At 56.5% G+C, this 12,218-nt stretch overlaps 1 protein-coding gene and 2 pseudogenes across 1 annotated transcript, besides 1 other annotated feature; all 3 read left to right on the top strand.

Moving 5' to 3' along the window:
* On the top strand, window positions 1-3,447 carry Tc00.1047053508573.120 (dispersed gene family protein 1 (DGF-1), putative; the record flags this gene model as incomplete). Its single annotated transcript, XM_805467.1, has 1 exon — window positions 1-3,447. The coding sequence occupies one exon, from the start codon at window positions 1-3 to the stop codon at window positions 3,445-3,447; it is 3,447 nt and encodes a 1,148-aa protein (XP_810560.1).
* Window positions 1-12,218: part of a sequence feature (areas not merged during assembly with more than two copies in the genome that could not be assigned to a particular haplotype) that runs on past the window's edge.
* On the top strand, window positions 6,075-8,585 carry Tc00.1047053508573.90 (annotated as a pseudogene).
* Tc00.1047053508573.80 lies at window positions 9,818-11,995 on the top strand (annotated as a pseudogene).

Genomic DNA, 12,218 nt, shown 5'->3' with positions numbered 1-12,218 from the left:
ATGCTCCACGCCGCTGGCGCCGTGACCGCTGCTGGGAGCACGCTGAGCTTTGTGCGCAACCGAGCGCTGCTGCCGCGGATGCTGTCGGTGAGCCTGTCGCTTGTGGCTGGGGCGCATGTGAGGGTGGCGTGCAACGACGCTGGTGGACGTGTCCTGTCGACGGCGGAGGAGTACGCAGCGGCTGGTTTTGGCGACGCTGGGAGCATCGACGTTGCTGGGTGCGACGCCTGCGACAGGGACATGCACTGCTACGCGCCCGGGACGGCGTCGGCGAGCATGAGGAACGGTGTGTGCGCGTGCGCGTGCGGCAGCGGCGGGTACGGCGAGGCGTGCGTGCCTGTGGGAGCTCCCGTGCTGCCGCCTGCTGTGGGCACTGCGTCGAGTGCGTTCGTCCGCGAGGGCGTGACGGTGCGGTCGGTGTTCGTTGTGCCTGCCGGTGCGAGCGAGGTGACGCTGCGCCACGTTGTGCTGGACGGCGTGAGTCCTTTGCTCTACGTGCCATGGATGGCGCGGGACGGCGTGCGGATCGTTGTGAAGAACGTGTCGCTGCTGAACGGCGCCGTGCTGTACGTGATGGGCGGAGGAGCGTTGCGCGGTGCGGGGGCGGCGGGGAGCGACGAGGGCGGGCCGGTGGAGCTGTCGGTGTGCGATGTGGAGGCGCTGAACGGTGCGCTTGTGCTGACCGGCACGTTTCCCGCGGGGTCCGTGCTGACGGTGACGGACTCCCTGCTGGTTGCCGCGAGGTCGACGCCGCTTGTGTATCTTCCCGGCTCGCAGTCCTCGCCGTACGCACCGGTGCTGGTGCTGTCGGGCCTGCGGCTTGTGCGGTCCGTGCTGGTTGTGTCCGGCGTTGCCCTCGTGACCGTGATGACTGGTGGGCGGACGGTGGCGGTAGATGGCGCCGTGCTGGAGCTTGTCGGTGGCGGCGTTGCGCTGGACGCGACTGTGCTCGGTGGCGAATATTCGTTGTACGCGAGTGCGCGCGTGGTTGCGTCTGGGGGCGCTGTGCTGCGCGTGTCGGGGAGCCAGGTGTACGCCGCGCATGGGTTGGTGTTTGACAGCGGTGTGGAGGCTAACACGTCCGCCGTCGTGGTGAACGACAACGCCGGTGCGCTGACGGATGGCGCGCTGCTGGAGCTGCGGGGGTCGGCGTCGTTCGTGTCCGGTTCGTGGCTGTCGGTGCGCGGCAACAGCATCGGCGGCAGGCTCCTGTCGGTGCCGTCGTACCCGCGCAGTGCGGACCTTGTGCAGAGCACACTGACGCTCCACGGGAACGCCGGCCGTGGGCCCGTCGTGATGGACGGCATTGTGGCGCCTGGGGGCGCCGGCCGAAGATTCGTCGTGGGGTGCCTGACGCTGAACGGGCAGGCGCTGCAGCCGATGGACTACAGGTCCGCCGGCATCATCGGGGAATTCCGTCCTGTGGCGTGTGGCGTGTGCGACGCCGACGTGCACTGCTTTGCTGCTGCGACGAGGGCGATGTCGGGTTCGTGCGTCTGCCGCTGTGCTGAGGGCGGGTACGGGCGCGACTGCCTGCCGGTGTACCTGCCGCACGTGGACGGGTGCAACCGCACGCCCGCTATGCCGCTGCTGAGCCACACGGCGACGCTGACGGCGACGATGTGGACACCGACATGGACGCCGGGCATGAGCCTGAGCACGGAGCGCTACAGTCCGACGCAGCACGGGCCGACGGAGACCCTGCAGGTGACGGAGACGTTGGCACTGTCGCCCACGCGGACCCCGACGGCGTCGGTGAGCAGCACGCTGTGGTGGAGCGAGGTGGCGTGCCCGACGCTCGCTGTGACGACGACGGCGGCTGGTGGGAGCCTGACGCAGAACGACATTCGCGGCGGTGGGAGCGCCGTCCCGACACTGCTGATGGTGGCGCTGCCGCCGCCGTTTCGGTGGGCACGCGACCCGCAGCTCGGCACGCACCTGAGCTTTGTGCCTGTGTCGATGGCGCAGCCGAGCGGGTTTGGCGGTCCGTGGGGAGCGATGCTGCGCAACGCGACGTGGGTGCGCAACGCGACGAATCCGTCCACCGTCCTGGAGCTGGCTGTGCCCGTGCACCGCGGTTACTTCATTGTTGCCGACGAGACGATAGTCATTCGCTGCGACGCTGTGGCGGTGTCCGGCGGCTGCAAGGGTGTGCTGCTTGGTTCCTTCACGATCAGGTCGAACACGCTGCCCGCCGCTGCCAGCGCCCTCTCGGCGATTACCGGCGTTGTTGCGGGTGCGGCGGCCGTTGCCGTGCTGGTGACCGGCGGGCTCGGCTCCGTTCTGGAGATGCAGGCGCTCGGCATGTTTGCGAGGATGTCGTGCGCCTCGGCGCAGGAGCGTGCGAGCACCGTTGCGCTGCCGTACTTCCTGTCGGTGTTTGCTGCTCTTGACCCGCTGTGGATGGTGGTGGGCAACGCGCTGCTCGCCGCTGTGTTTGGGTGCGTGCACTGCGGTGTGACGGCGGCCTTCCAGCGGTGGCGCGGCGTGGACGCGGCGAGTGCGTGGGCTGCGATGCGCTTCCCGAGCCTGACGTACGTTGTGGCGCACGCGATGCACCTCGGCGTTTTCTTCGGCTCCGTTCTCGCACTGGCGATGCCCGGCGCCCGCGTGCAGCACCGCGTGGTTGGAGTTGTTGGCGTGCTGTACGGTGTGGCGTTCTTTGCCGGCGTGTGCTACTTGATTGCCCGCCACGTGGGCGCGAGTTTCACGAAGTACTGGCAGTTTTTGAGGAAGCCGTTGCAAGAGCGTCTGCTGTACCCCGTCGGGTATTGGCACCCCGCGGCGCAGCAGCGGATGTATGGCGGCATGCTGACGAACATGAGGGACAGCCACGTGTACTGGTGCGTGTTCCAGCTGTCGGTGCTGTGTGTGGTGTGCCTGATTGCTGCTGTGCACCCGCCCGTGGGAGGCTGCCACGTCCAGTACTTCTGCATGGCGGCTGTGCTGCTTGCGGGTGCGGGCGTGGTTGCCTTCACGAACATGATGCGCTCGGCCTTCCTGACGGTGATGCAGACGGCGAGCTTTCTGCTCCTTGCGGCGCTGTGCGTGATCAGCGCGGCCAACCACCTTGCGCCGAGCGACGGCGGTGCGAGGGCGTACGCGGCGATCGTGCTGCTGCTGACGACTGTGCTGCTTGCGGCCACTGTGTACAGCGTCGTCGTGTGGTACGCGGAGGACCGCCACTGGCAGGAGCTGCGCGAGCCGCGGCGTGGAGGGCTGGAGGCACTGCTACGCGATGACGAGGAGAGCGACGAAGACACGCAGAAGCTGCACGACTTGAATTCATCGTCGTACGCCTCAGGCACCACCGTTGCGTCGTCGTACCGACCACCCGCAGTGCCGTTGCACCCTATGGCCGGTGACACCCGCTTAGACGCTATGAGCCTGCTCGAGTGTGCATCCAGTGCGAGCTGCAGCATTAATTATGCCCCTCTGGACAGGTGAGGATGCTCTGCTTGCCGAAAAAATTAGCGCAGTTTTTGCTTTTGTGGTGTAAAGACCCCGACCCCAACAGCAGCGTTAAGCGGCGAGAAGGCACAAAGTCCCTTTGCGGATTCGGCATAAAGTGGATGCTTCTGGCAGGGATCTTCTCCCTTCCTTTTTTTATTTATGGATTGATTGGGTGGTTGATTTGCTGCTTTTATTTTATTTTACCGATTATCGACGACAACGGATTATCGAACTATCACGCTAGCCCAGGGCGGATGCGTAACGGGTGTGTGTGCGTGTTTTACGCTCTTCGCTTCAGCACCGTGTATGGGGACTGCTGCTCTCTTTCATATCTGTACTTAGTAATGAAGACGTGCTTGACGATGGTGGCTGGTGTGCGGGCCATAGGATGCATTCAGGAAAACGTTAGGGAAAACAATCGATGAAGCCCCTCTGTGACGCGTCGCCTCCTGGAGGTTGTGAGTGTGCGTTTTTGGCTGACATGAGGGAGGGCGTGGGGGCCACGGCTGTGCAGCTGCGCAGCCACCCATCAGACTCCGCCCCGACAGCGTCACTGATTGTTGGTTTTTGTTGGTTTGTTTCTATTTTTTGTGCGGGTGCCTGCAGTGACTCTCCCTCCTGTTGCACGATGACTGTGTGGGAGGGCATGCCTGCCGCTCCTTATGCTTCTGATGTTGTGTCGAAAGAACAACGAGAGAAGGAACGACGAATTATGCGGAATGGTGTATTACTTTGTGTATGCATATACCGATGTATTCTTTTGGATCGCTCTGGTGATTCCTTCTTTTTTTCCTTTTTTTACATTTTTACACGCGTGTTTCAATGTCGCTTTGGTACGGCCACAGGGGTAGCCTGAGTCGCGGGTAGTTTTTTTTTTGGTGTTATTTCCTGTTAGGCGCTAACGTGGGCACGTTTGTCAGGCATCCACTCTCCGCAGCATGGTGCTTGATATTTTGGAGTCATCCCAGGTGTAACGCAGGCACCGCCGCCGTGGCACGCATGAGAAGTAAGATGGAACGCGGGGCAGCGGAAGATATTGTGCTGCACATGTGTCTGTTGCATTTGTTCTGTTGAGGAGGTCTTGAATTTAGAGGAAGAGGGATGAACACTGGACGATTCTGTGGATTGGAGGTGTTATCACCCTTTTTTTATTGTTGGTATGGTCTCTGGTTCCCACCCGTGTATGCCCCGATTTGCCTCCCCTGAGTGGAGCTGCGCCATGGCCATCCTTTTGGTTGTTTGCGGGAGGAAAAACACATTGCGGGTGACGAAACCACACGTCATGCATGCGGCGTCCAGGGAGGTACGTATTTGAGGTGGAGTGCACATATTTGGATGTCATGTGAGACGAAACGGGGGTTGACTGTCCAACCGTCGCTCCTTTTCGGGAGAGTGTGCTCCTCTTTTTCATTTGTTGCCCTTTTGCGACAGGTCAAGGCGGGATTGGGGAGCACCGTCCCACGAAAGGCCTTGCGCACATACACACTCTCATGCCGCTGTCGTTTCCGAATTTGGGAGTAAAACCCGAATTCCTGCTGCTTTTGCATTGGTGCAATTACCTCTTGATTAACTGACGCCATCCTGTCCGGCGTGTCACTTTGATTGGATTGTGTGGGATTGCTCGCCAATACCGTCGGACAAAACAGGCTGACCTTTTCACGTGCTTAAATGTCTTCCTGCGCGCACGTTTTTTTTTACGTGTACTGTTGATGTGCACTCAAACAGCAAGGTGTCCGGAACTATGCGTGCGTGGAATTCTTCCTGCCATGTGGACTGCGGCAACACCGCGGGGCTGCCACTTTAACTCCGCAGAGTTGTTGTGTCTCTTCGCGTGGTTGGCTGAGAAATTCCATGCAGCCTGCTACTGCTGGTGTGTCCTCAACTGTTGTCACTCCATGCGAATAATGTGCTTCAGCGAGTGAGGGTGTTGATTGGGTTTGTGTACACTCTGATTCTGTTTTCTGCTTTGTGCGGGCACGCAACACTTGAGTGGTGGGAAAATGGAGCGGGGCGATGCATGGCTGCGTCCCGCCCATCGTTCACTGCACGATGGTGCTGTGCGCGTTGTGGTGCTGACTCTGCGATGTGACTGCGGTCCCCTGTGCGGCAATGGTGGTGGGTGGAGGAGAGTGTTGGCCCGCGGCGGGACGGTGGGATTGTGTTTTCCTTTTGTGATTTTTACTTCACCCTTTGAAGGTGTGCACTTGTTTTTTTGTGTCGGTGATGGGGCAAACAGACCGAGAACGTGAATAAAACAAAATAAAAAAGGGCGATGGTGTGGCGGTGTTGGGGCGGTGGGCCTCGGCTGCCTTACCGACAGGCGTTGCAGTGCGGCTGCATGGCGCACCGACCGCCCCGCCATGCGAGTGCCACGCCTAACGCCATTGGGACTGCGGGACGAAACAGCCGCGACTGTCCTTTGGAGCCGGTGGCGTCTGCTGACCGCAGTTGGGCGGCGCGAGTGGGATGCTTCACCGCACGGGTGTTGTGATGGCACCTCGAAGCGGCATCCCCGGCGATGGTTCAGACGCTGCAGCTCGACATGTGGCGGGGATTAAAGTGTGGCCGCAGTGGACCCTTGAGCAGCACCAACATGAGGCTGAGTGATTTCCTTTGGAATTATGTTGGCGGCAGGGCGGCCGTTGGTGAAGACTACAACGTGACGATGGAGGTGTTTGTTCAGGAGCCGGATGATTACTTACAAGACCAGCGGCTTCTTAGAATTATTTTTAATTTAACAGAGTACCAGGTGTACAAGCTTCATCACGAGGGTGTTTTCTCTCTCGAGCAATGGAGGGACTATGAAAGAAAGGATACGGTCACTCCTTTTGCAAGGGGAAAACTAAACGCAGCCCTCACTCAGATACTGACAGAAAGGCTAAGAGGAACGCAAGAAATGAAATTTACCATTTCCACTACGATCCAAGATGTACTGTTTAAAGGAAGAGTCCGCGTGAATAAAATGAAGCTGAACGACTTCCTTACGAGGGAACCGGATGGCAGGGGCATTGTGGACGCCAATCGAAGTGTTTTGCTGAAGTAGTTTTTCAGGGACCCCAATAAGTATATCCGTAATAAGGGAGCATTGAAAGAAATACAGGCAACAGGTTCTTATGCGAGGATGGAGAGGAATGTAAGGGAGGAAATGGATTTGGAAGAAGTTGTACGCAAGCTTTACAAAAATGGTGTGGACAATCTACTTGGGTGGTCAGAAGCTGCTGCAAACGTAAAAACATGTGTTCATAACTCCACTAAACAATCCTTGGATGCAGCTGCCGAGGAGGCGAGGAACCTAACGACGACGATTGAAGCGATGAAAATGGAGGGATGTACGAGTCTGTGCACAATGCGAGGTGGAGCCATGTGGTGGAAATTCCCGACGGCGTGGAGCGAAAGAAAACGGGAATGGGAATGGAGGTGAAGGAGGGGAAACCGAAACAGTCATGGACGTACAAGAAAGTTGGCAACACCTTCGAAAAGGATGACGGTGTGCAGCAATCCGGTGCACCACCTCCCAGGCTGTTGGTGCTCACCTCGGACAAGGGATGGCCGTACACGCTGATTGCGCCGCATGGATGTGGTAATGACTTGTGTATTAACTGCGAGGTGGAGCGAGCGTGGAAGATCGTCAAGGGCGATGTAACCGCGTGGTCCAGCAATTTTGATTTGGCTCTCAATCCTTCACCTTTGCCGCGTGTGTTGATTGGGACGCCCGGGATCGGGAAGTCGATGGCTGCCGGCTCGTACCTCCTCTACCAACTGCTGCACTACGATGTCGAGAGACTCCAAGTGGTATTCCACTGTTTTGGTGGAGGAGATGCGTACGTGTCTGACAAGACCACCAGAGCGGTGACAAGATGCAGCGATGAGGACATGTGCATCTCGGAGTTGAGACGTTTGAGGGGGCATGGGAGGAATGTGTATATTATCTACGGTGTGGCAAAGGAGGGAACGCCGCCACCGGGACATTTTGCGCCTACTTCTGGATGGGGCATGATTGCGGTGTCATCCCCAAAGGTAACCAACTACGATGAGTGGGCGAAGCAACTACAAGCCGCGCGAGTCATCGTGAATTGCCCCGACGAGACGGATGTGAAGGCGATGTGCGCCTGGATGACGCGTGATGAAACTCCAGAGAAGCAAGCGAAATGCTGGAAAGAGGCCAAAAAACAAATTTATCTTTTGTGATCGATTCCACGTCATGCCTTTGATGAGGAGGCGTTTAATGGACGCTGTGGAGCGGTGGAGTTTGCATTGCAATCGATCAACGAGGTAACTGTGAAAGGGCACTTTTCACGGGGAGGTGAGTCGCCATGGTTTTCTGAGGATCCGTCCCACAGGCTTGTGAAAGTTGTTCGGGAAATATACGCAGGCGGTGTGACCCTTTTCAGTGCACCGATATCTGCTTGCCTCGAGGAACGGACATTGGAACGCCTCCCAAGTGTAGCAGAATAAAGTAGCTTTTTGAGGCTGATGTTGGCGTCGAAGGATAATATTTTGCCCATATTTTTTGGATGGTTTGCTTTGAAATCGTTCACGGAGAGTGCCCTTGCCAAGGCAATGGCGACGAAACTCACGGAGTTTGAGCCGCCAACAGGACGCCAAGCAAAGCCCTGCTCTTGACGTTGGCTCCTGAATTGCATCCCGAGGGAGATGAGGGTTTGCTGCCGAGTGCATATGAAAAAGCGATCCGTAAAATAAAGTACGGGGTGCTGCACAAACCGTGGGCCACAAACCTTCCGCTGGTGGACGTCTTATATTGGTGTCCAATCCAAGGACGCTGTTTGGGCTGCGGATGACTACGGCGGGTGGGCACCACACCACCGCCAGTACTGTGCGGCAGTTCACTGAGTGCCTGGCGGCATATTTTAACGGTTGGGAGGAATTATCCCGAGACATGTCGTGGGAGATTATTTACGTGCAGCACGCCGAAGAACGAATGACGGAGATGTGATGTCGTCAATTCCGATAATGTGAGCGACGAGAGCCGTGAGATTCGGCGTCCTGTGAGGAAGAGGTGCGCCAGTACCAAGTGTCAATATCATCCAGAGACTTTTGAGGGGACGAAACTCTCCGAAGTGTGGAAGAACCGTCGAAATAGGAAAACAAATTGGGGAAAGGGGCAATTTTGATTTGTGGTAAAGAAATATTGTGGGAGTTATATATTTTTGGATGCTTGTGTGTGCATGCGGTGCAGGTGCACCAGCACCATGCAGCAGCACCGCACACAGATTTCAGAACTGTCCAACGCTATGGAGTATAACAGTGGCAGAAGAAATTAGGGAGGGAAAGGGGTTGTTTGGCTTCTGGTGAAAAAAATTGGGTGGTTTCCGCATAGTATGTTAGTTGTGTGAGCATACGAGGCGTAATTGGAGAAGTACCCCGGTATGAGGGAATCATTGTGGCTGGCGGTGTCACGGCGTTACTGCATTGTCCATTTTATTCTATTTTGTTCTAAGACCCATCACTAACAGAAGCATCTTAAGGGGGTGGACGAAGAATAAGTTCTATTGAGGAAACGGTGTGCTCCGTGTGACCGCATGTACTGAGACGCCGCGTCATGGGTTGATGAGGATCCGTTTCCGTGTGTGGCTCTTTGGGTGATTGCTCGCTTGGTGTGCGTTGTCTGTTGGCTGCGGGGCTGTGGCCGTATCCCGTTGGCTGTAGGATTGAGCTGGAGGCGGTGTGTCTCTTTTCTTCTTCCATTGGTGGTTGATTGGTGGCGGTGTTTGTCTTCGTTGTGTGGAGGGCCGAATCCTCTCACCCGCGGACTGACAGCACTGCCATGGTGTGTGTGTGTGTGTGAGGGCTGGTGTGGAGTTGCCGGCCAGGGCGAGGGCCGTGGCGGTGCTTTTCCTGCGACTGGTGTTTGTTCCCTCCGTGTGTGTTTGCGCTGCTTCCTGCTTTTTTCCCTTGTGATCCTCTCCTCCTGTGTTCCTGCGTGGAGTGGCCGCATGCTCACGGGCCATGTTGATTTTGAGTGCCTCTTGACGGCATGCATTCATCTCCCTCTTTTCTCTCTGTCTGTCATTTCCTGTTGTGTGTGGCGTGTTGCACCGCGTGAGGGCTGGCCCGCACACACCGACGGCCCGCCGTGACTTGCCGTGTTGCTGCTCTTTTCTGTGTGCAATGGTCCTTTGTGCTATCCCTTCCGGATTGTCTTTTGTCCCGCACTTTGCGTGGGTGTTCCGCTCTAACCCCCGCTGACCTTTCTGATGTATTGCCACTGTTGCTTCTGTACTCTCCAATTTTTGAATACAGACACGCTAGGAAAGAAGGCAAACAAGCGCTAATCGCTACTGTGAAATTGTAAGGCTCTGAAAGGACCAACAACAGCACACACACCGCCCACACACATATTTATATGCTCTCACGTGTTGCTGCAGTGAAGGCACCCCGCACGCACAACCGTCGCCGCGTGACCGGATCCAGCGGAGGGAGGAGGGAAGGAGGAGAGAGTGAGCGGCAGAGGCCCAACATGTCCCGGCGTGTGTTTGCTTCTGCGGTGCTGCTTCTATTTGTCGTCTTGGTGTGCTGCGGTATTAGTGGAGCTACGCCCGCAAACGAGGAAGAGGTCAAGAATGAGTTAATAAATATTCTGAATTTGGAGAGGGTCGATTTGTTTGTGCCACAGAAGACGCAGGTGCTGGCGAAGAAGGGGACTGACTCAAGTGGGAGGGATGCATTTGTTTCACCCTCTCTTGTCAGTGCTTGTGGAGTAATTGCTGCTTTTGCCGAAGGTCACATGAATGCCCAATATACCGCTGATGGTAAAGTAATTAAACCGATTTCTTGTGATGTTGTTGCGGAGTACATCGACTCTGCGTGGGAATGGCCCACTCTTGTTGGTGAGGTGAATGAAAGTACATGGAAGGCATACACTGTGCTTGGTAAAGCGGATGGAACGAATCGTGTGGGTGTTGTGCTCCGCCCCACAACAATCATGAACGGCAATAAAATGTTTCTTCTTGTGGGAAGCTTTGCCGTTTTCTATGAAAGTGGTGGGAATTGGAGCTGAAACTGGTTGTTGGTGAGGTCACGAATCCCACGGGTGGCGAGCCAAGTGAGTGGATAAAATGGGGCGAAGTTCAAATCACTTTCGAAACTGATCTTTTCTGCTTCTCACAAAAGTGAATTGGTGCAGTATTCTGCTTCTGGTGGCTCGGGTGTTGTGCTGGAGGATGGCACGCTTGTGTTTCCGTGATTGCGTATAATGAAGAAAATGACGGTTACTCCATGATCATTTATTTGACGGGCAGCGGCTCAAACCGGATGCTTTCGAATGGAACGTCTCCTGCGAAATGCGAGACCCCCGCGTCACCGAGTGGTGGCAGGGACAACCTATCATGATTGCTCATTGCGATGGGAGCCGGTATTGCAGAGTGTACGAGTCGCGTGACATGGGGACAATGTGGAAGGGGGCTGTCAGAAGACTCCCGGGCATTTGGGTCAACGCACCATCAGGAGCCTATCAGAAGGAAAGCCTGTGTGTGGAAGCCCTCGTCACTGCGACCATTGAGGGAAGGAAGGTCATGCTGTACACCCATACAACTAGCCATCCCTTGGAAGTGAGTGAACCCAATGCGCTCTACCTTTGAGCCACGGACAATAGCCGCACGCTTCACATCGGACCGGTTTCTGTGGACAGTGTTGTGAATAAGACGCTTGGCAACACCCTGTTGTACTCGGATGGTGCATTGCACCTTTTACAAGCGATGGGAGATCATGAAAGCACAGCCATTTCACTTGCCCGCCTGACCGAGGAGCTGAATACGATCAATTCCACCCTCAGTACTTGGGCGAGACTGGACACCTTCTTCTCCAAGTCGTCCATATCCACGACGGGTCTGGTGGCAGCTTTGTCCAATGCGGCCGGTGACGACACGTGGATCGACGATTAGCGCTACGTGAATGCAACTGCGAAGAAGGCAGCGAAGGTCAAAAATGGGTTTAAGTTCACGGGACCTGGGTCCGGGGCAACATGGCCCGTGAACGGCCGGGAGGATAATGATCAGTACGGCTTTGCAAACCACGATTTCACTCTTGTGGCGACGGTGATCATCCGCCAGTTAGCGAGTGGGAGCACTTCTCTGCTGGGTGCGGGTCTGGGGGACGGTGCCGGCAGGAAGATTATTGGACTTGTCGTACGGCATGAATAAAGCGTGGGAGCCAGTGTTCGACGGCACAAAAACAGCACCGGGGAGCACGTGGGAGCCGGGGAGGGAATACCAGGTGGCGCTCATGCTGCAGGACGGCAAGGGCTGCATGTACGTGGATGGTGAGGTTGTGGGGAGCTCTGCGACGATACCCACACCTTAGACGCAGGGGCATGAAATCACACAATTCTACTTTGAGGGCGACGAGGGAGACATCAACAGCAGCGGTGTGACAGTGACGAGCGTCTTTCTGTACGACCGCCCACTGAGTGACGATGAAATAAAAATGGTCATGAAAAGCGACGCCAAAAAAGGGAAACGGTGACGGCTCCATGCGTGGGGGCGTCTCTCGGGTGCTGCTGTGCGGCATTGTGACCCTTTACTGAGAAATCGCAGCGACGACTTCCCGCTTCCAGCGGGAACATATGCGTCTGGCCACGCGCTCTTTTAAATTAGTTGCCACTTTTTGTGAAGACTTTGTTTTAACCATTTTGTTTTACCTTAGACTCTTTTTGCTGTGCAGGGCTCTTCCTTCACGTGGAAGCATGCTCTCCCCAGCACCAGCACCGCTGTTTTTTTTTCTTGTTTTTTCCCGTGTTGTGGTCCTCC

Source organism: Trypanosoma cruzi, genomic scaffold, assembly GCF_000209065.1.
Source record: "Trypanosoma cruzi strain CL Brener 1047053516923 genomic scaffold, whole genome shotgun sequence".
Classification (NCBI taxonomy): Eukaryota; Euglenozoa; class Kinetoplastea; order Trypanosomatida; family Trypanosomatidae; genus Trypanosoma; species Trypanosoma cruzi.
This window is presented reverse-complemented; position numbering and strand designations above follow the sequence as displayed.